General features: G+C 36.7%; 2 protein-coding genes across 2 annotated transcripts in view; both read left to right on the forward strand.

The window, feature by feature from the left end:
- The window catches only part of CHD6 (chromodomain helicase DNA binding protein 6), a 115,093-nt gene extending 114,375 nt beyond the window's left edge, over positions 1-718 (forward strand). The window contains exon 33 of the mRNA XM_032218151.1: positions 79-718. Coding sequence (XP_032074042.1) covers positions 79-524 — 446 coding nt within the window. The 3' untranslated portion in view covers positions 525-718. The remainder of the gene's footprint in view (positions 1-78) is intronic.
- Positions 719-813: 95 nt separating this feature from the next.
- LOC116509158 (chromodomain-helicase-DNA-binding protein 6-like) lies at positions 814-7,022 on the forward strand. The gene is made up of 6 exons (XM_032218153.1): positions 814-1,667; positions 2,231-2,379; positions 3,505-3,711; positions 4,325-4,768; positions 6,705-6,887; positions 6,967-7,022. The coding sequence occupies exons 1-4, from the start codon at positions 947-949 to the stop codon at positions 4,724-4,726; spliced, it is 1,479 nt and encodes a 492-aa protein (XP_032074044.1). The 5' UTR covers positions 814-946; the 3' UTR covers positions 4,727-4,768; positions 6,705-6,887; positions 6,967-7,022.
- Positions 7,023-19,942: the final 12,920 nt, after the last annotated feature.

A 19,942-nucleotide genomic window follows, 5' to 3' on the forward strand; every position in this document is an offset into this window, starting at 1 on the left:
TCTCCCTCCCTCCCTCTTACTTTCTCTCTCTCATTGGTTCTGGTTTTATCTATTGTACCTTTATATTTATTTGTATAGGCCCAACAGATCCCAATATTTATGTGGAACCCATCACAGAGGAACGTGCTGCAAGGACGCTGTATCGAATTGAACTCTTGCGGAAGATCCGTGAGCAAGTGTTGAGGTGTCCACAGTTACATGAAAGACTCAAACTTTGCCGCCCAAGCCTATACCTCCCTGTTTGGTGGGAATGCGGCAAACATGATCGGGACCTGCTAATTGGTACGGCAAAGCACGGACTGAATCGCACAGACTATTACATAATGAATGATCCACAGTTGTCGTTTCTGGATGCTTACAGAAATTACGCTCAGAATAAAAGGACAGGGCTCCTTGGAGAAGAACACTTATGCTGTCACCACCAAGCAAATTCTAAACTATATTACTCGCCTTTGTATAATCAAGCAGAAGAAAGAAAGCAGCATCAGCAGAGGCAGAAACAGAAAACTGTGCTAAGCTCATGATCTCAGGAATGATCTTTTGCAGGCTGAAAATGCCTCTCAGGATGGCAGCTGTGAAAATTTCATGTCTAAGGTCCGAAGTATGATTTCCGCTAACTATGATGAGAGTTCTTTGCCTGACTCTTTGTCATGCATGATGTATGATGAGAAGGCCTGCAATAGTGAGCACAGTTCTTTTGCTCGTGACAGCCCTAGCTGCACAGACATCAGCAGCAATGCTACCAAAGTGGCAGAGGGCAAAACAGATGGGGATGAAGACCTCTCTAGTTGTGATGCTGAGACCATACGAGAGGTCCACCTACTGGATCATTTGCAATTTGGCAGTGATCAGTTAGAAGGTCAAAATCTAGGACAGGAGCTTTCAGAGAAGGAAGGCAAAGCCTTCCGAGAGTTTTGCTCAGGAAACCTGTAATGCCCTTCAGCATATGGAAAGTCAGTATATGAGCCCAAAAGCAGTTCCATTTGAAAGAGATGGTGTGGAGAGTGTTCTGAGCATAGGGGTCTATGGTCCAAGTCTTCATAATTTTGACATCAAAGTACAACCTGAGAAGAGATTGATGGGCTTATTGCATGAAAATAGTTTGGAGGAGAAATTAATGCAGAGTCAAAGCCATAGTGAAGAGGAAGAGGAGGAGGAGGAAGAAGAGGAAGAGGAAGATCATCTGGAAACAGTAACCGACATTGGGAAAGATAGAGGAGAAGCCAAATGTAGAACACAGGAGGAACAGAAACACAATTCATGTATTCTCACCACCCTGGATGCATTAATGGAGGAAAGGAATAAGATCCTGGTTGAATCAGTCTCAAGTGAGCTGGCAGCATCCAAATGTGATAGTGAGCCAGGGATGGGTGAAGATGATCAAGCTGAGTGTGAAAGCCTTGAGGAGCACACCCCAGGCTTGCAGGAGATTCAGACCTGTCACCACCACTACCATCACTCTGCAAGAAGCCAGGCTTCAGCAATTCAAGTGGAACTCCTTAAGCAACACCCGGTTTGCATGGAAGGAGACCTCTGGGGAGATGATTCTGAGGAGAAGAGAGATAGTCCTGTTACTCAATCTCTTTATGAGAACGAAATAAAGAGAGAAGAAGAAGAGTGTGAACACCAAGACCTAGACAAGAGGGATGGAATAAGTCAAAATCAAGGTAGATTATTATGAAGGAATATTTCAATTCTTTACATTTTTTCAATTTGGGCATATGTTGGACTAGAAATGTTCACATCAGTAAGGATGATGCTACAGCTTGACACTTTGCGGCATCACGGCTTCCCATTTATTGTTAATTAAAATAAACTAAAACAGAAAAATAGAAATTAGTAAACGGAGTTTTCTACTCCATTAAAAAAAAAGAAAACAGTGTAGCTATGATTGCTAATTAATTGTAACTCTCTAGGATACTATTTAAAGCAATCATGAAAAAGTTACATCAGTGCACCCCATGTAAGGTTTTTCCTTTTTTAACATTGTAGCCATATCAATTTTAATCATCACTCAAACAAAATACAAAGATGTAATTGTGAAAAATATGAAAAAAATGACTTTGCTTTTATTTATTCAACAAAAAAACCCTAAGTGCTATTTTAGGAGTGCAGAAAGCTCCGAAATAGTGAATACTGCAACTGACATCTAAGTATCTTTTATTTCAGTCATTTGTTGAGAGTCATCAATGTAGTAATTTCAAAACTGCTTTTTTTAAAAAAACTCTAGATGGCTTTGAGAAGTTTTCTGAAGATGAAAGTAAGAGCTCTGCATTTGCTGTTCCTGGAGAGAGTGATGACCTTCATGATGTTCGGGCGCCTACCATAGCTCAGCTTTTACAGGAGAAGACACTCTACTCTTTCTCAGAGTGGCCCAAGGTAACTTTGTAGTTTCAGTATGCATAAATGAAGGATTTAGATCAATGCTCAGTGAGAACTGAGAGCAACTTCCCATATCTTCTCAAGATTTTTTCCGCACATCAACAACATCTGGAATCATATGGCATACTCTAAGGGGGTGAAATCGAGGGGAAAAATGGTGTCCCCCTCATTAGAAAAGAGGAATTATTTTAATGAGTCTTCCGTTATCTGTGAATTGTCTTGTTGACTAGATTCACAGATCATTCTAAGCTGCAGAAGCCATTATAGAGTTTTCTTTATTTCTATATTTCATACAGGCAGGTGCCAATTAATAAGAAACTACATTTTCTATGTAGCTCTGATTAATTTCTGTAAATTGAACATTCTTCTGTCATGCTACTTATGTTATACTGTATTTTGATAGACATGAACATTACTTTCTATAGGTATTTGTGTGTTTTAATATACAAAGTAGAAATGTTTTGTACGTGTGATTCTAATGGCATAATCATCCTTTGGAGGGGTCCAACAGTCAAGATCACAGCTCCTTTCCTTTGTGAATGTATGTAGTACTAGTTTCCTGCTTTACATATTTATAATGGTTGGGACATTTCTCCTTTGAAACATATATATTTTAATGCAGATATTATTTTTAAAAAGACAGAAATGTTGATCTCATTTCATCGTTGGCCATTCAATCAGTAACATTCTGTGGCAACCTTCCTTCATAGTATCTACCATATTTTCTTTTATTTGCCTCCCCATCTTGATTCCCTCCTCCTAAAATGCAGTTCCAGAGAGTATCACATTGGAGTAACCGTGGTTGTTGACATACTTTATAGATATAAACTAATAATCTCATGCTTCCTTTTTAGTGTGCAATCTCTCAGATATTTAATGCATAGGTTCCTGATATGGTATGTACTGTATTCATAAGAGTAACTATGTGTCTGCATTCCCAGGCCTGGAGCGTGATGATATTCTTGATAAACAGAATAGTAAATACACAGGCCAATCAATCTCTCAACATCCTATTTGAAAAGGAGTCTTAGGTTGAGTTTGTTCACTAATTTTAGTTTTCCTGAGCATTATGGGGGTATGCCAACGTATACAACTAAACGAAGAATATCTATTCTTTGGCAGGATCGAGTGATCATTAACCGTATTGACAACATCTGTCATGCAATCTTAAAGGGAAAGTGGCCTTCTTCCAGTCAATCTTTTGACATACCATATATGATGCCCACTCCTGCCTTAGTCAGCAGTACTTGCAATAGGAGTGGCTATACTGAACCAGAAGTCTCTGAATCCAGTTTCAGCAATGGAATGTTAGCGACACAACTCCCAAAGGTAAGCTTGGCTATCCATTCTATTAAAAGTTATTTGTATCATATTTCAGACTCCTGTTCCTATAGAGAAAACTATTGCATATTTCCTATTTCATTGTACTTACTATGTGCTAATATCTTTGGTGTATCAAGGTTATGTGGCAGGCGATGAAGACCATTAATGTGGTCTCCCAAAGAGATCTCATTCACATTATTTATTGATTATTATCAGTGGTCCAAATATCCAGTTAGTGATATAACTCCTTAGTGAGAAGTTGCATCTCTTTAAGGCTTATAGAAAAAAATTGTAAGGGAGTTCCTTGAATAAGTTGGGAAAATATAAGACGAAGACTTTGTTAATTTTAATTTAACTTTTAACTAATCCAACTAGCTTTTAATTTAAATTACATTTGAATGTGACACTACAACTCTAGGAGAGATTGTTTCTTCTTCAGACAATGTTTTTAATATTTTCAGCAAAGGAGGGAATAATGGAGAGCAGAAGTGAACTTTTCTAATTGTTACGGGCATGGAGGTATCCCTTTTGTAAAGAGGTGCCATAGATTCTGCAGCTGTACATTTTGTATACCACTAATCATAAAAAGTGACCTTTCTGGCTCTGGCTTTAACCACAGGAAACTTTTTTGGCTCCCACCTTTGTCAAAGATGAATCCAAGCACCGGCAATCATATGAATTTGAAATGGAGAGAGATGCCAAGCACCGGAGTCTTGATCAGCTTGCAGCATCCCACTCCCACCCTTCAGCTGTGTTAAATGGCTGGCGAGATGCAGTAGATCTCTCAAGAGTGCCAGATGGAACTTCAGCAAGCAGCACTCCATTTTCCATGAGCACAAATATACCTAAGCTAGGGACTGTGAATGCTCTGCAGGGCTCCCTTGGCATGGACTTGTCTGGAATCCTTCAAGCAGGGCTTATTCATCCTGTCACAGGGCAGATTGTCAATGGAAGCTTGCGAAGAGATGATGCTGCTATCAGAAGACGACGGGGTAGGAGGAAAAAATGTGGAAGGGATTGACCTGATACTTTGAAGGAGAGAAGCCTCCAGACAGGGCTGCCCGTGAGTACAAATCCCTATACTCATTTGTATTTTCAGTTTTCTTTGGACAATGGACCAAATTTCCCCTGGACAATTGTACACCCTTTGGAGATTTTCTGACTTCGATTGTTGAAAGCTGCTTTGGAGGCCTACACTCGGCAGAAAGGGAAGTTTTTAAAAATCCATCACAGTAAACAACTAAATCCTTCTGGCTTCCTGAATCAAGGATCCCAAGGCCCCTGTCCCATAATCCCTACTATTATACTCTTTCCCCAATCCTGAATGTGGAGACAGTACTTTTGGCCACTGTCACCTCTCTCTCTTACAGAGAAAATTACTCTATAATATTGGGAGGAATAAAATTGGAAAATTTGTTCCGCTTCTAGTTTTCTTTCTTTTGTGGCTAGTAGAGTGGCTGAAATGTAAGCTAAATTCGCCATCAGAATGAGACTAGTGGTTTCAGAAGATACGGTTGTGTAGATCAAGGTTAAGCACCTAAATGAGAATTAGGACAATGGAGAAACATAAAATCTCATGAATCCTGCTTTAATTCACAGCTAAACTCCAGACGTGAATCCCTATATCTAGACATATTCTCAGTCTAAAATAAGATTATTAAGATACAGGGAAACACCTCACATTAATCCATGATACAATATTTTTAACCAAGCCTAATTTGCATCTAGCTCCATTTTTTTCTAGATAGAGATTTCCTTCCAATTCTCCAATCCTTCTGCAGGTTGGATGATACTTCTTGCTTAACTGAGGGATCTCTTCCTGGAATGAAGGCAAAAGAACTAAACCTAATGGACGGGACTCCTTTCTTTTAGGAACTCACCTGAGGAGGTGGCAGTTGCCTGCTTTTGATTAGTTACTTCAAGTTTGAATTCCCCAGGCTTTTCTGTAGGAGGACAGCTGTGTTAGATGTATGTTGTCAAAAAATCTGAAAAAGTCTGATGGCATTTTCTCGAACATATTTTATTAAAAACCATATGCTATTAGCTGCTGCTAATCCGAAGTGCATTTTTGATTTTTTTTAACAGGCTTTCCTGGCAAAAGGTTATAGAGCTTTTAGCTTGATGGATTTAGTCTTAGACCTGAACTGTGTGGATTATTTTCTCTCTTTCAATATACTTTCTGATCATCACAATACCATATAACTAAAACAGGAGGATATGTCATATAGTAATTAGTAATTGACACAAAGAAACAATCATAATTGTATGTTGTAGTGCAATATATTACATATTTTAAAGACTGGAAAGTTTTATTATAAGCAAAACAAACTCAGACAAATTAATCAATAGCTCAAAAGTACTATTCCTTGTTGCTTTGATGATAAAGTCTAACCCAATTATTGACAAGCAACACATAGCAATAGTAAAGTGCTGTAAATCTTTTGGCCACCCCTTACATGTGAAAGATCCTTCATTCTCTATATCTTGATAGATTCCAGTATAGCCAAGAATAACATATGCTTCCAGATACGAGGAAATGTGTGTATTTTATCTTCTTTCCCTCTTCCCCAAAATTGTTTTTCTTTTTCAGCTGCTACTGCTAACTTAATGCATCATATCCCTATTCTGTAGATTTCTTCCTTTAGATATTAAATCCAATAAAAGCATTAAAGCAATTTGATATTTTTGAAATGTGTCTTATCACATTAATAGAATAAATCTAAGAACATTGGGGATCCTAATACTTGCTGGGCTTCAGTGGGATCAAATAATAGCACTTATGTTGAAGGCAGAGAAGGGCTAATTTCCGAAAGTTTCTGTGTCAGTCATTAATCCAGATTAAATAGACAAATATGGTTTTTGAAAGATTAAATCCCTTTTTCCTTACAAGCAATTGTAATTTACGTAGTAAAGATCTACATATAAACATATGTAAAATATTAGAATTTATATCTGAGGACTACCTTTTTTTCTTTATTTCTCCTCCTCATGTTATTCAGGAAGATGAAGGTCAGACCGTCACAAGTAATTCTAATTCAGATGGGCCAGTTATAACTACCTCAAGTCAACAGACAGCTCCAGCTACCAATGTCCAGACAGATAAGATTGTTCCAAACAAGAGTCTTCTGGATTGGCTGAGACAGCAGTCTGATTACACTCTCGAAATCCCTGGCTTTGGCACAGTAAGTGCAAGTTTTGTATTCCAGTGCGGGACAGTATTATTTGGGGTTCACTCATATTTGCTCTTTCTTTTCCTTTCAGAATTTTATAGAAAAGCCTAAACAGAGAAGGCAGCGTTGTAAAGATCCTAGCAAGCTAGACATAAATTCTCTCACAGGAGAGGAACGGGTGCCTGTGGTGCATAAGGGACAGGACGGAAGGTAAGTGGAAGTGTTCTTACAAGTAATGTTTTCTTTGACTTGAGCCAGTAAAGCTTTTTCTGCCTTTTTATATATTATGAATAATATATTTATTCATATTATTCCAATCATGTCATTTAATAGCTGACCAGCTGCTGTAATGTTGTAATGCTGTAATACTGAAATGATGAGGCAATGATAATGAGTCAGCAGGGTTATTTAACTTATCACTTTAAGAGGCTGTATATATAAGAGAGGCCCTGTCAGGGCCTCTCCATGCTATAGTTGATGATGATTGCCTGACATTGCCTCGTATGGTATGTATGTATTCCTTGTAGATAAACCACTATTTGAAAGACAAACCTCTGTTTACTGTATTTTGCTTCTGGGTTGTCTCAAAATAGTCACACTGTGTGTGTTAGGTAAGCTCCCTGTTGGAGAGCGAGTACATTCAGAGAACATTGTGAGAGTTGTGTTGGAGAACACACAAACCAGCATACAGAGACACTGCAGTTTAAATTTTACTTTTGTGGAAATAGAGGTATCAGAGGCCATCAAACAGTCCAGTCATACACAGATAAGACAGTCAGTCATCAATGTCTTTCAGTTAAGGGATAATCCAAATAACATAGTCCAGTATCATATAATCAGTTCAGAACTCCAAAGTTTGCTAGCAGTTGCAAAACTTACAATAGCTCACGGCACTCAGATCAGATTAGCCCAGCATCTAACGAACAGAGAGCTAACAGTCATTCTGGCTCCCTCTTATGGTCAATTGAGGAAAACAGCAACCAATCACATTTTACAGTATGATTTAAAGAAACAGGTACAGCATTGCTATATGATTTATATATTGCCAACCGAACCATTAGATTAGTATTCCTAACAGTGCGCACTCTGACAATCAATCTATCAATCAGTCCACAATCTGGAAATTTTATCTGGGTCTTCATCCATCTATTTTCTTTTCTGGAAGGAAGTGAAAATTCTAAGATGTATCTTTATTTCTTCAATTCAGTCCTCTCCTGCGCTTTATGCATTTGAACTGCATATGCAAAAGGAGTAGCATCGGAATCATTTAAATATACGTGTCTCGTCTCCAAGTGCTTCTCGTGAAAACCTTGGCCGGGTGTTGAAACTTAGACCCCTTCTTTCTGAAGTTGGGAACTGCTAAGGAAAGATAATCTGATATTTAAAAAATAGGTTGGAACTATAACAATTTAGCATTTAATTGATTATTAAACATGGAAAGTTTAGTTTGCTGTATTATATGGCAAGCTACAATGTATTTGCTGATTAAAGTTTGTTGGCTGAGAAAATAGGCAATATTAAAGTGATTTCCATGGAATGAATTACAGGAATTAAATAAAGACAAGCATTATTAGGTGGAGATTTATACTACCATTTTCATGCTATAGCCTTAGGAAAGCACATATAAGCTAGATTCTATCATTTTGAATTTTGCCTCTATCACCTGGCAATCTTCTCATCACATTGTTGAGTTCGTATTGGTTAGTAAATACATATTTACAGTATTTGATTTATATCACTAGGTTCCTTCTTAGCAAAATAAAGGTAGAAAGTTCTTTGTAGAGCAATTGGGTTAAGAACAGAGAGCTCTAGAAATGTAAAAGTTTAATTTTATTTTAAATTCTCTGCTGGACATGATTAGGATTTTTTATATTTCTGCTTCTCTAAAGTTTCCTGAGGAAGAACAGATGCTAGTTGCTCCTCCTCTGTAAGAATATTTGTTTAAAATACTGCATCAACTATGTTTCTTCTTTCTCTCTGAAGGGTCTTCCCATATTGTGGCATTCATTAGTACAGAGTAAGCTGGGAAAGTAGATATTTATTTTCTTGCATAAGGTAATTAACAGCATAAAATAAACAGAACTTTCTTTTTAAAAAAGACAAGAAATGAGCAGTTGGAAAATAAGTGGAGAGCTAAATAGTTAAATGCTTAATTGTGTGGCTTAGAAGTTGTATGCGGAGGAGGTCACTCTTTCTCTGTGTTTTGCAGTTAGGGGGAGCCATGGCACCAGCTTTGAAGGAGTTACCAAGGTGGCTTGATGCAAACATGGAGTATGCTGTTGCAGCAGACTGGTCTGACATAGTTAAACTTTCAGTAAGTAAAAAAAAAAAAGGGAAAATCTGTGCCACTACAGATATTCCTCAATTTACAACCACAATTGGGATTGGAACTTCCCACCACTACGCAGTGCAGTCATTAAATGACTCGTCACATGACTTTAGCCTATTTTACAATCTTTTTCACTGCAATCATTAAGTGAAACACTGTGGTCATTAAGCGAATCCACTGACTGTCGGAAGCCGACTTGAAAGCTTGCAAATGGTGAATATATGATCCCAGAATGCTGCAACCCAGTGGTGGGATCCTATCGGTTTAACAACTGGTTCGGTGATCGTGCACTTCGCTGTGCGCGTGTGTGCTGTTTTGAGACAACTTGCTTTCTGCATTAGTGGTGGGGAGGAAAACAGCTGAGGCGCACAATCCACTCTGCCGCGTGACTCAGCTGAGAAGATATAGGTGAGGGGACAGGGGAGGGCGGGCCAACTCACTTGAACCAGTTCACTCCCAGCTGATTGCTAGAGCTACCAGTTTGGGCAAACTGGTTGTTAAACCGGTAGGATCCCACCACTGTGTTGCAGCATTCTGGGATCATATACTCACCATTTGCAAACTTTCAAGTCGGCTTCCGACTGTCAGTGAATTCGCTTAATGACCACAGTGTTTCACTTAATGATTGCAGCAAAAAAGATTACCACCCCTACTGCAACCACTATAAATACATGCTGGTTGCCAAGCACCTGAATTGTGGTCATATGACCACAGAGACGCTGATGGTATTAAGTGCAAAGACCAACTGTGAGTCACTCTTTTCGGCACAGTGATAACTGAACAGTTAATGAACAGTTTTTGTTTTATCTTCTTTTCCCAACCTTCTATTTTCATGGACAGGTAGAAGAGTTCCTAATATATGCAATTGCAATATTATTTTAATGATTACCTTTGAGTAATAGTTAAATATGAGGTACACTGTATGGCCAAGTTGACAGATTTGCCTTTTTGCACTGATGTATGAAGTGTCAGCCAAAATATCAAGTAATAACTTAATTGTTTTCCTCACTAAACTCTTTGGATTTCATTGAGAAAGTATTCTATGATTCATATGATTCCTTCTATTCAGCATTTCATCCTTAATGCATCCCCAAAGTAAACTCAAAGTTTTATAATGACTGCAATAATATTTTTTGCTAACTTTTGAATAAGAATACAACATTTTTTAAAGATTTAGATTCCTCTGGAAATGAGTGTGAGAGACAGAATTAATAGCATTCCAGTATTATTGAGTATAATCTACAATAAAATAGTTGAGGCTAAAGTTCCAAATCCACTTATTTAGAAATAAGTTCTGTTTAACTCAGTGGAGCAGCTCTGAGTAGTTATGCATGCCATTGACCATTGTGTGAAAGAATTATGGATTAAAAGGACTGCTTTCCTAATCTAATAGCACTTTGTATATGTTAAAAATTACTTTATTTTAGGGGAAATTCACAACTTTTAAATGAATACATAACTTAATCTACAAAATCAAGGTTCAAATTTCTATGCAAATAGTTTTGTCTTTATGAAAGTCTCCACATTGTCCATAATTTTGAACAACACAGAATGCTATTTGAGAATTTATTCCTACAGCTAAGATCCTCGTTAACCTCAGAGTTTTATTATCCTTAGCAATAACTTGTGGAAATTTTGTTTTGTTTTCCATTCTCAGGGTTTTTTACCTGAAAGCAAGTTTCATCGTATTCTCACTGAGCCTGTACTCCGAGATGTTGGACCTCGGCGAAGAGGAAGAAGGCCAAGAAGTGAACTCTTTAAAGCTCCGGGTATAGGAGCAGATGCTTCGTCTGGAATGGGACCATTATTCATGAATGGACTTATTGCTGGAATGGATTTAGTAGGACTTCAGAGTATGAGAAACATGCAAGGCATTCCTTTGGCTGGACTGGTTGGCTTTCCTGCTGGATTTGCAGCAGTACCTGCTGGGGAGGATGTCAAAAGTACTCTGAGTATGTTGCCAATGATGTTACCAGGCATGGCTGCTGTACCACAGATGTTTGGTGTTGGAGGACTTCTGAATCCATCAATAGCTACTACTTGTACTTCAACTGCTCCAACATCATTAGCAAGCACAACTAAAAGTGGTACAACACATTCAGAAAATGAAACTGAAGACAAACAGAATACCCAAGGTTCAAAATAGAAACTGTTTCTGAAGACAAATTGAGTCCTAATTCATTTTCTGATCAGTCAGAACCTGCAATAACAACCAGTAGTCCTGTAGCCTTTAACCCATTTCTTATTCCTGGAATGTCATCTGGACTGATATATCCCTCAATGTTTCTTTCTCCTGGTATTGGCATGGCCTTGCCAGGTCTTCAACAAACCAGACACTCAGAGGCAACAAACCTAGAAAGTCAGAAAAGGAAAAAAAAGAAAACTAAAGGGGAATTAGCAAATGTGGAACCAGAAACGCTCTCACTATCTGACAAGGAACATGCTAACAAACAAAACTGTACAGAACAAACGCCATATGTGTCAATGGAGCATGAACGTGATGTACCAGCAGAGGAGGAAGAGGAGGAGTTAAAAGAAATTAAAAATATCAATTAGATTTTTTTTTGTTTTTTGTTTTCTGAAAAAAATATTGTGGCTTGTTTCTCATCCCATAAATATTTGTTATTGCTCTTTGTCCCCACCTCACCTTCATAAAAACTGTGTTTCTGTAAGTAATATTATCTACCTAATTCCTGGTAAGAAAACTATGGTGACAATCTAATAGTTGCAAGGTCTTGCCATAGAAATAAGCAGTGTTCTAACATTAGTGTGGGAGGAATGGAATTCTGGTTCATTTGTCCACCATTCACCCTTCCCTTCTTTCAAACAGTAGTAAAATATCCGATCATCTCTAAAACTGGTCATCCCTCCCTTCTTCCAAATAATAGTACGTGGTCATTCCCAAAACTGCTTGCTTGTGTAAAAGAAAAAAAAATCTGGTAAAAGAAAGTGCTTCTTTTAGAAGAAAACACAGAACACAGGAAAAGGTTGATGTTTTTACAATGACACTGAATTTAAAAAAAACAAATCTTGTATTTTGGAGTAAAAAGCACAGCTATAGTAAGTGCTAATGTGTATTTTTTGATTTAAAGTATTTCCCTATTTTATCATGTTTACTAGAATAGTAGTATAGACAGAAGTATATAACTAATGATTGAAATGCATATATTCATTTCTTTTTTTAAGGCATTAATAGTAGATATATAATTTCTTCCTGGTCACACTACAAAGTTTTGGAAACAAACTGCTGTAAGGGGAAAGATTACTTAACTTTTATATTTCTAAAAGAAAATCTTGTTTTATGTTTAAGATGCATTTCAGTTTTTTTTTCTTTAGATATCAAGCCCATTTCAGCTCCTGCTGAGAAATTTATGCACAACTTACCTTTATTAAAAAATACAGTGGCATGAAGAGGGTTATAATAACTACCAATTATTTTTTCAACTTTGTACTACTCATTTTTCACAAAGGCACTTGGCATTTTTCCCCCAGGGAAGAAGAAAGCAATGAAATTTTCTTAAGTGGGAACTGGACCTAAGTTATATCATTTTTTTCTTTCTTTGTGTAAACTTTGAAAACTCTTTTTTTTAAAGCTGTGGAATGGATTTTTCCATTATAGTTGGACTTTGGCAGAGATTGTCAAAGTTTCATAACTTGGCTTTATCCTTCATTTCTTTATCAGACTGTGAAAACATTTTTGCTATTTCTTTCCATTCCTCTTGAGCCCTTGCACTCTTAAATGATATTTCCCAGCATCTCCACATATACGTTTTGTCTTTTAAATGAAACTGTTTAAAAACATATGCCAATTTTAAATGTTAAATTGCACCCAAGAACAGTTCTTACATAGTTATCTTTATTCCCACTCCTGTGTCACTTTTCTTTCACTTGGGCTTGTTCTAATTTATAGCTCGTGATTTGAGACTTGAAAAACAATGTGGTGCGATGTTTAAATGGCAGACCATTTAAAGGGGCTTGGGAGTGTATGCTAGTATTCAGTTTCACACTTGGTTTGTCACAATTTACTGTACTTTTTATTTTTTTTCCTTTTACCGTTTGCTAATTTATCAGGTGGTCCAAATGTTTTTGACATAACTATTTCAGTTTGCATTATTTATTTATGATGCTTTTTTCATTGTCTTTTATACATTTGGGATTTTAAAGTGTGGTACATGTTAAATTTAGCATCTCAAAGAAGTCTGTTACCCATGAATTAAAATTAAGGCTGCATGTTGCAGTGAATTTATACTATTGGATTGGAATCAATACCAACAAATTACATAATTTGGTTACACTGTTGTAGAACAATTGGATAATATTATAGACCCTATTTAATACAGCTGTATAGGACAGATACTGTATGGCTATTGACAGATTTCTTAGAAGTGCTGCTATCTCTGACTAACATTTTGTTCAGCTTTGCCTCCAATGGAAGCAAAGAGGGTTTTTTCAGCTGTTAAATCCAAAATCAATATAATTTATTTATGTAAAAAAAAATCACTTGATATATTTTTGAACCTTTTAAGTACTAATAACTTTTTATTTAGTAAAAAAAAACCATGTACTTGCCCTAAATCCTTAAAATACAAATGCTATAAAACTTCATATATCTTGAAAGCCTTACTGTCAATGGATGCAAATCTCTTATCTGGAGTCTACTTGTAATATATACGAATGTTTGGCAGGGTTACATTTATAAGGAACAGGGTTGAAACTGAATTTTAGTTTGTCAGCATGTTCTATATACCTTGTCCTTTCTTTTTTAATGTATGTTTGTAGGCTTCGTTTGACTTTCAATATGTGACCCTTTTGCAGTGTGAAGCTGTTTTGGCTTATTTACAGTGAAAGGCATAAATGGCTTTTTTCATATCCATTTTAAAAACATATGCGAATTTCTCATTTACTTCATGAACACTCACACCAACATAAATCACCAAAAGATGTGCTGTTAAAATAAAGTGTCTGTGCTTGTACAATGCATAGATTTAAAGGTCAAAATTTTAATTTTTGAATTTAGTGCCTATATTATGTGTTTCTTTTTTTTAAAAAAAAAAACTTGGCTGAGCCTTGCAAAAAAAATGTACATACCTTTTTCTAGGAAATCTATTTCTGATTGTTTTGCTTGATTTGGAACTAAACATGAATTGCCTTTTTCTTAGCATGAGCACCGTTTTGGCCTGCAGCTTTCTTTCTTTCATATTTTCTATCTGATTGACCCAAGAATAACCCTGCTGTGATAACTCTGCAATGGTTAAAAATAGCTTAGGGTATTTCTCTGATTATAGAATATTTACACATAATTCAAGAAACTAAACATGAGTACTATTTTAAGCCATCCCTTACATTAGATAGTACTTTTCTGTGGGGAGAAGCCCGAGCTATACAATTAGAATATTTTCAGTTCATGTATCTATGGATTTGCAAAGAAGTTCATTATTAGGATAATTTTCTAGTAATTCATGCATATCATCCACTGAATTTGCATAGCATGTTTAACTAGCAAGAACAAAATGTGGTAGTTTCACCAGCAGAGATCCTGAGAATCTCTTTGAAGAATGTGCTACAATGAAGATGCCAATAAATGATTTCGATATTAAATTTCCAAAAGAAAAATCGCTAATGAACATGCTTGCTCTGATTTCTTAAATCTGTTATTTTTTTAAGAATAGGAATAGTATACTTTGTTTAAGATAAAACAGTTTGTCATTCAAAATCTGTGTATGCAACAAGTTAACCAGAATATGAAGATTAAAAAAAACAAACCGAGCCTTGGATGACAGGATTAATATAAAATAAAGTTGTTATTTAGAATATTCTACTTAAGCAGATATCTTTTAAGAGATCAATTTCATTATAGGCATGCATTGTAAAATTTGTAATATATAGTAATCACTGCAATAATACATCAACTACATACATTCAATATTTTAAATGAAAAAATTATATAAGAAATTTGAAGCTGGGTAGGAACTTGAATTGAAACTCACTGATGCACTCTCTCTTAAATAGAAAGAACCTACGAGATTGGATGTTCCATTATTTATATCTTAATTTGATCTAGTATCAGCTGATAAGTTACTCAGTTGCTATCACATTTGATCTAAATAGAAAACTTTTGAGCATGATAAACATTGTCCCTATCATCAGAGAATGGGTGCAGAAATCTTGCCAAGCATTAATATTGTTTGCTTAGTTTTAACATAATTAAAATTAGCAATTATAGTTTATAAACCATATTTCAGAGTTTATCATGATATGTGAATTCTCACTTGCGCCTGTTCAGTGATCCACAACTGAGCTGCTATCTTCCTGCTATTTCAACAAAATAGAAGAATAGAATAGAATAGAATAGAATAGAATAGAATAGAATAGAATTCTTTATTGGCCAGTGTGATTGGACACAAGGAATTTGTCTTTGGTGCATATGCTCTCAGTGTACATAAAAAGACAAGATACATTCGTCATCATAAGGTACAGCACTTAATGATAGTCATAGGGTACAAATAAGCAATCAGGAAAATAACAGTTTATCAGAATAAGATTAAGTATTTACTTCCCATCTCAGGACACCAGCCTTTGGAATGGAATGCATCTTAAAAATACCATTATTGCTGAGAAAAGATTTTAGATTGTGAACCCAAACCTGGTCTTGGTACCAGCATCAAAACCAGGCAGCTTATATCAGATTATATCACAGTCCTGCTACCTCTCCCTCTCCATCCTGCTGGTCTTTGAACAAGGTAAAGAACGACTCATTTAGGAAAAATAAAAATGTAAGCTCCCTATATTTTAACTGATCAATTAATTAAATTAAATCCAAAAGCTTGTTGCATATATTCAACTTGGCTTAGCTTCATATTTCTGTTCAGTTGGGAAGCATTGTGCAGGGGGTAGTTTCTTGAAAATGTGGAGAACTATGGGGGAAAAATGAAAATCATTAAAAATATATTTCACAATGGAGGTGATAATTTGTGTGCACCTTTAAACATGTTTTGGAGGGCAGTCAAATTAATTTAGAATATTAAACTACCCTAAAACATATAACCAATCTGTTATGGCCTAGATAACTGAAGTATAACAGCAACACATGCAATTCAATTGAACAATATAGTAATTAAGGTACCAAAAAGTTTTAGGTTCTTAGTGTTTTCCTTTTCTTTTTTTGATGATGCAGATTGACAATATAGTATGAACATTTCCTAAAAATTCCGCAGTACAAGATTCTGTTTCTTTTAGTTATAGTTCCTTCGCTATGAATTATTATTTTAAAAGCAAGTATCCTTTATATAGAAACAGGACAAGGATGTTTTGCTAATTCTTGGGCAATGGAATTATCAAATCCATTAATAAAATAAATGCACAAAAGGTACATAGATGCCAACACAAAGAAAAATGAACTACTTGACTTATAACATACCTGGATCCACAGAAGACTTTTAAAAGGCAGATATTTGTTAATATAATTGACAGTCTATGGAAGCAACTATTTTGGTTTTAAATGTAGCATATTCTCTTCCAAAACTGGCAATAATTTACCTAATCCATGTGGGTCTACTTAGATCTCTATAAATCCAGTATATGGTTCTAGATCAGTATTACTCTTATAAATGATTTTTAAGAAATCATAAGAAAACAACTACCAAGGGTATAAAAAGGGGGCGGGCTACATATAGATGACAATTTCCATTTTTTTAAATATAAATCATTTATTCAAAGACACCCTGATAGACCACAGGAAGTAATTGTTGCTAAGGAAATAGCTGATTTTCCACTTGTAATCTCAATTGCCTTGTGTTTTTTTACCATGGAAGGCTGGTTTCATTGCTCTTGATTGAGGAGTTAACTTTGTTTCTTTGTTCTTTATCCTTTTTTAAAACTCGTTTTTATTCAAGTTTTCTTACAGAATAAAACAATGCCAAGTTAAAAAAAAGAGGAAAGAAAAGTAAAGTAGATGGGTGGGTTACAGTGATGATGAATTTATCCGTCTCGGAGAATTGAATTGAATTGAATAGGTTTATTTATAGGCCAGTGCTGGTTTGCTCCCTACTCAAGAAGCCATTGCTGAACCCATGCTTGACAATTTTTGTCAAGACTCCCAGTTCTTTCTAGGAAAGGTGGTTGAAAAAGTTTCAAATTCCAGAGGACCCTGGAGAAAACAGATTATCTGGATCCTTTTCAGTCTGGTTTCAGGCCCATAGATAAGGCCTGAAACTTCATTGGTCACACTCCTGGATGATCTGTGGCATGAGTGGGATGGAGGTGATGCATCCATCCTTGCTCTCCTCTGATCTCAGCGGCTTTTGATACCATCAGCTATGAAATCCTTTTGGGAGTTGGGCATGGGCAGCACAATTTTGTGCTGGTTCACCATCCTCTGAGGCTGGTCCCAATTAATTTTAATGGGGAGCGAGAGGTCCAGCTCATGGCCCCTCCTTTGTGGGGGTCTCACAAAGCTCAATGCTCTTGACTCCTATTTAACATCTACATGAAACCATTGGGTGAGATCATCCCCATGGTATGTGGTGCCACCAATACACTGATGAAACCCAGGTATATCTCTCTGTCACAGGTAAAGTGAATGATTGATTCAGTGGATGTCCTATCACAGTGCCTGGAAGCTGTTGGGGTCTAAACAGGAAACAAAAGACTTCAACAGGGCCTCTCTGTATCGAGTTTACCATCTTTGGTCCTTGATGGGGTTGCAGTAAATCCAGGCAGACCCAGTGGTAACTTGGGGATTCTCCTAGATGCATGGCTCCTGCTCAAACAGCAAGTGGCAGCTGTGGCTAAGAGAGCCTTTGCCTAATTGTACATTGTGCATCAGTCATCCCACTTCCTGGACAGAGAGAGACTCACTGTTGTCCACTGGCAGTTATGCTGTAGCTTCTGCTGATTAGACTATTGCAATGTGCTCTACATGGGGCTACTCTTGAAAAGTATCTGGAAGCTTCAGCTGATGCAGAATGGGTTGCAAGAGCCATATTGGGTGCCCAAAGGATGGCATATATAATACTTTGCGATCTGCACTAAGTGCCAAAGTTCAATTCAAAGTATTGGTCATCACCTATAAAGCTCTGCCCAGCATAGGGCCAAACAAGCTATGGAGTCAGCTTCATCCCATCAGTCCCTCCCACTCATTCTAGCAGGGAGGATATGCTGCAGACCCTGTCAAAGAACTTCGGCTGGCAGGGTCTAGGAAGGAGGAGTTCTCTGCTGCTGTCCCTGCAATGTGGAACACGGCAGTCAGCCCCCAATCTCTTGACTTTCTGCAAAGTGGTCAAAACTTGACTATGCAGCCTTGCATACACAAAGTCCCTCTCAAATGTGAGGCTGGCTGCCGTATGAAAACTGCCTATATTAACATCGGCTAACTCTCCCATCTTGGAATTTTTCACCTTTTGAATTTTTATTATATTTTTATAATTTTAAAACTTTTAAATCTTAAAATAATTCTGATTTTAATGTTGATTTTATACATTGTTATATACTGATTATATTGTACACTGCTCAGAGTTCTTCTTTGAGGGAGATGGGAGGTTAAGAAATAGGAAATGGAAATAAAAGTAATAAGTAAATAAAAGAGAAAAAACAAAGGGAAGAGCGGAAGGGAAGAATGGAAGTAAGGAAGGGAAAGCTTTCGGTCTTTTTTACATCAGTTACAAAGGCATTTATATTTTATCCTATCTAAGGTTACATTATGCCTCAGTATTTTCCATTTTTAGCAAAAAGGTGAAAGGTTTCCAGTCCCTAACAAATATAGTTTTTGACTTTTCCTAATCAAACAAGTCAATTTTGTCATATTTTTCTTTGTTCTGTTTGTGGTTGTATGTATTTGTGTAGCCACCCATTACTTACTTACATCTTTAGCACAAGAGAAGCCAGAGCTACAAATGCTGCAAGAATGGTGCCCACACATGTCTGCCCGACATGTGGCAGAACGTTCCATGCCCATATAGGACTTACCAGCCACCTGCAGACACACCGTGGACAGCCTACAACCCATTAGATGTCAAGGTCCTCTTCGAAAACAATGGACGTACATAATCACTTACATCTTAATCAATATACTGTGACGATCTTAAAACATGAATTTAGGTTCTGTCGTATAATATGCTGGTCTTCAAACTGCCATCAGCTTCTTTATTCAAATAAACCAACACAGTTGGTCTTCCGGAATGTGTTGAAATGAGAAGATTCTAAATAGAAATTACTTCACCACAAGCCATCAGGTATTATAAACCAATTGTGCTTATTAAAATAGTAACAGTAGCCTGCAAGCTATGAGAAGTAAATCTTAAGATTTTACAAAATAATACCAACTTCAAACGTTTTTCAGCCAAGTTAGCTGGAGAAATAAAAGGAATGTGGCTACAATTACACCATGTCAGATGTGTTCTTGGGTGGAGTGGTGGGGTGACTCCAAACATGGAAACTTGTCAGCCCTTCAAGGTAGATTAGATTAGAAAAGCAGTGCACGCTAATATTACTTTTATTAAAAACTCAGAGCAACATTGCAAATATGAATATGCTTCTCCCTCCTCTCCCTCTGTGTTCATGTTCATGAAAACTAGGCAAGGTTTTGACAATTAGGCAAGGTTTTGTTTATGTTTACTTGGATTACAGTTCTCTTGACTTCTGGCTTCTTTTACAGGTAATTCTCGGGTTACCATGATAATTGGGACCAAGAATGCTGTGGCTAAGCAATGTTGTGAATATCTGCTGTGTGGAGTGTGCTGGA

This window comes from Thamnophis elegans, chromosome 5 (assembly GCF_009769535.1).
Source record: "Thamnophis elegans isolate rThaEle1 chromosome 5, rThaEle1.pri, whole genome shotgun sequence".
Taxonomy (NCBI): domain Eukaryota; kingdom Metazoa; phylum Chordata; class Lepidosauria; order Squamata; family Colubridae; genus Thamnophis; species Thamnophis elegans.

What these genes read in the sequence shown, in the direction of transcription:
- LOC116509158 (XM_032218153.1), top strand. Translation starts at nt 947, where the DNA reads ATGGAAAGTCAGTATATGAGCCCAAAAGCAGTTCCATTTGAAAGAGAT. An exon ending in TGGAATAAGTCAAAATCAAG is followed by an intron (nt 1,668 to 2,230) that starts GTAGATTATTAT and finishes AAAAAACTCTAG; the next exon opens with ATGGCTTTGAGAAGTTTTCT. An exon ending in CTTTCTCAGAGTGGCCCAAG is followed by an intron (nt 2,380 to 3,504) that starts GTAACTTTGTAG and finishes ATTCTTTGGCAG; the next exon opens with GATCGAGTGATCATTAACCG.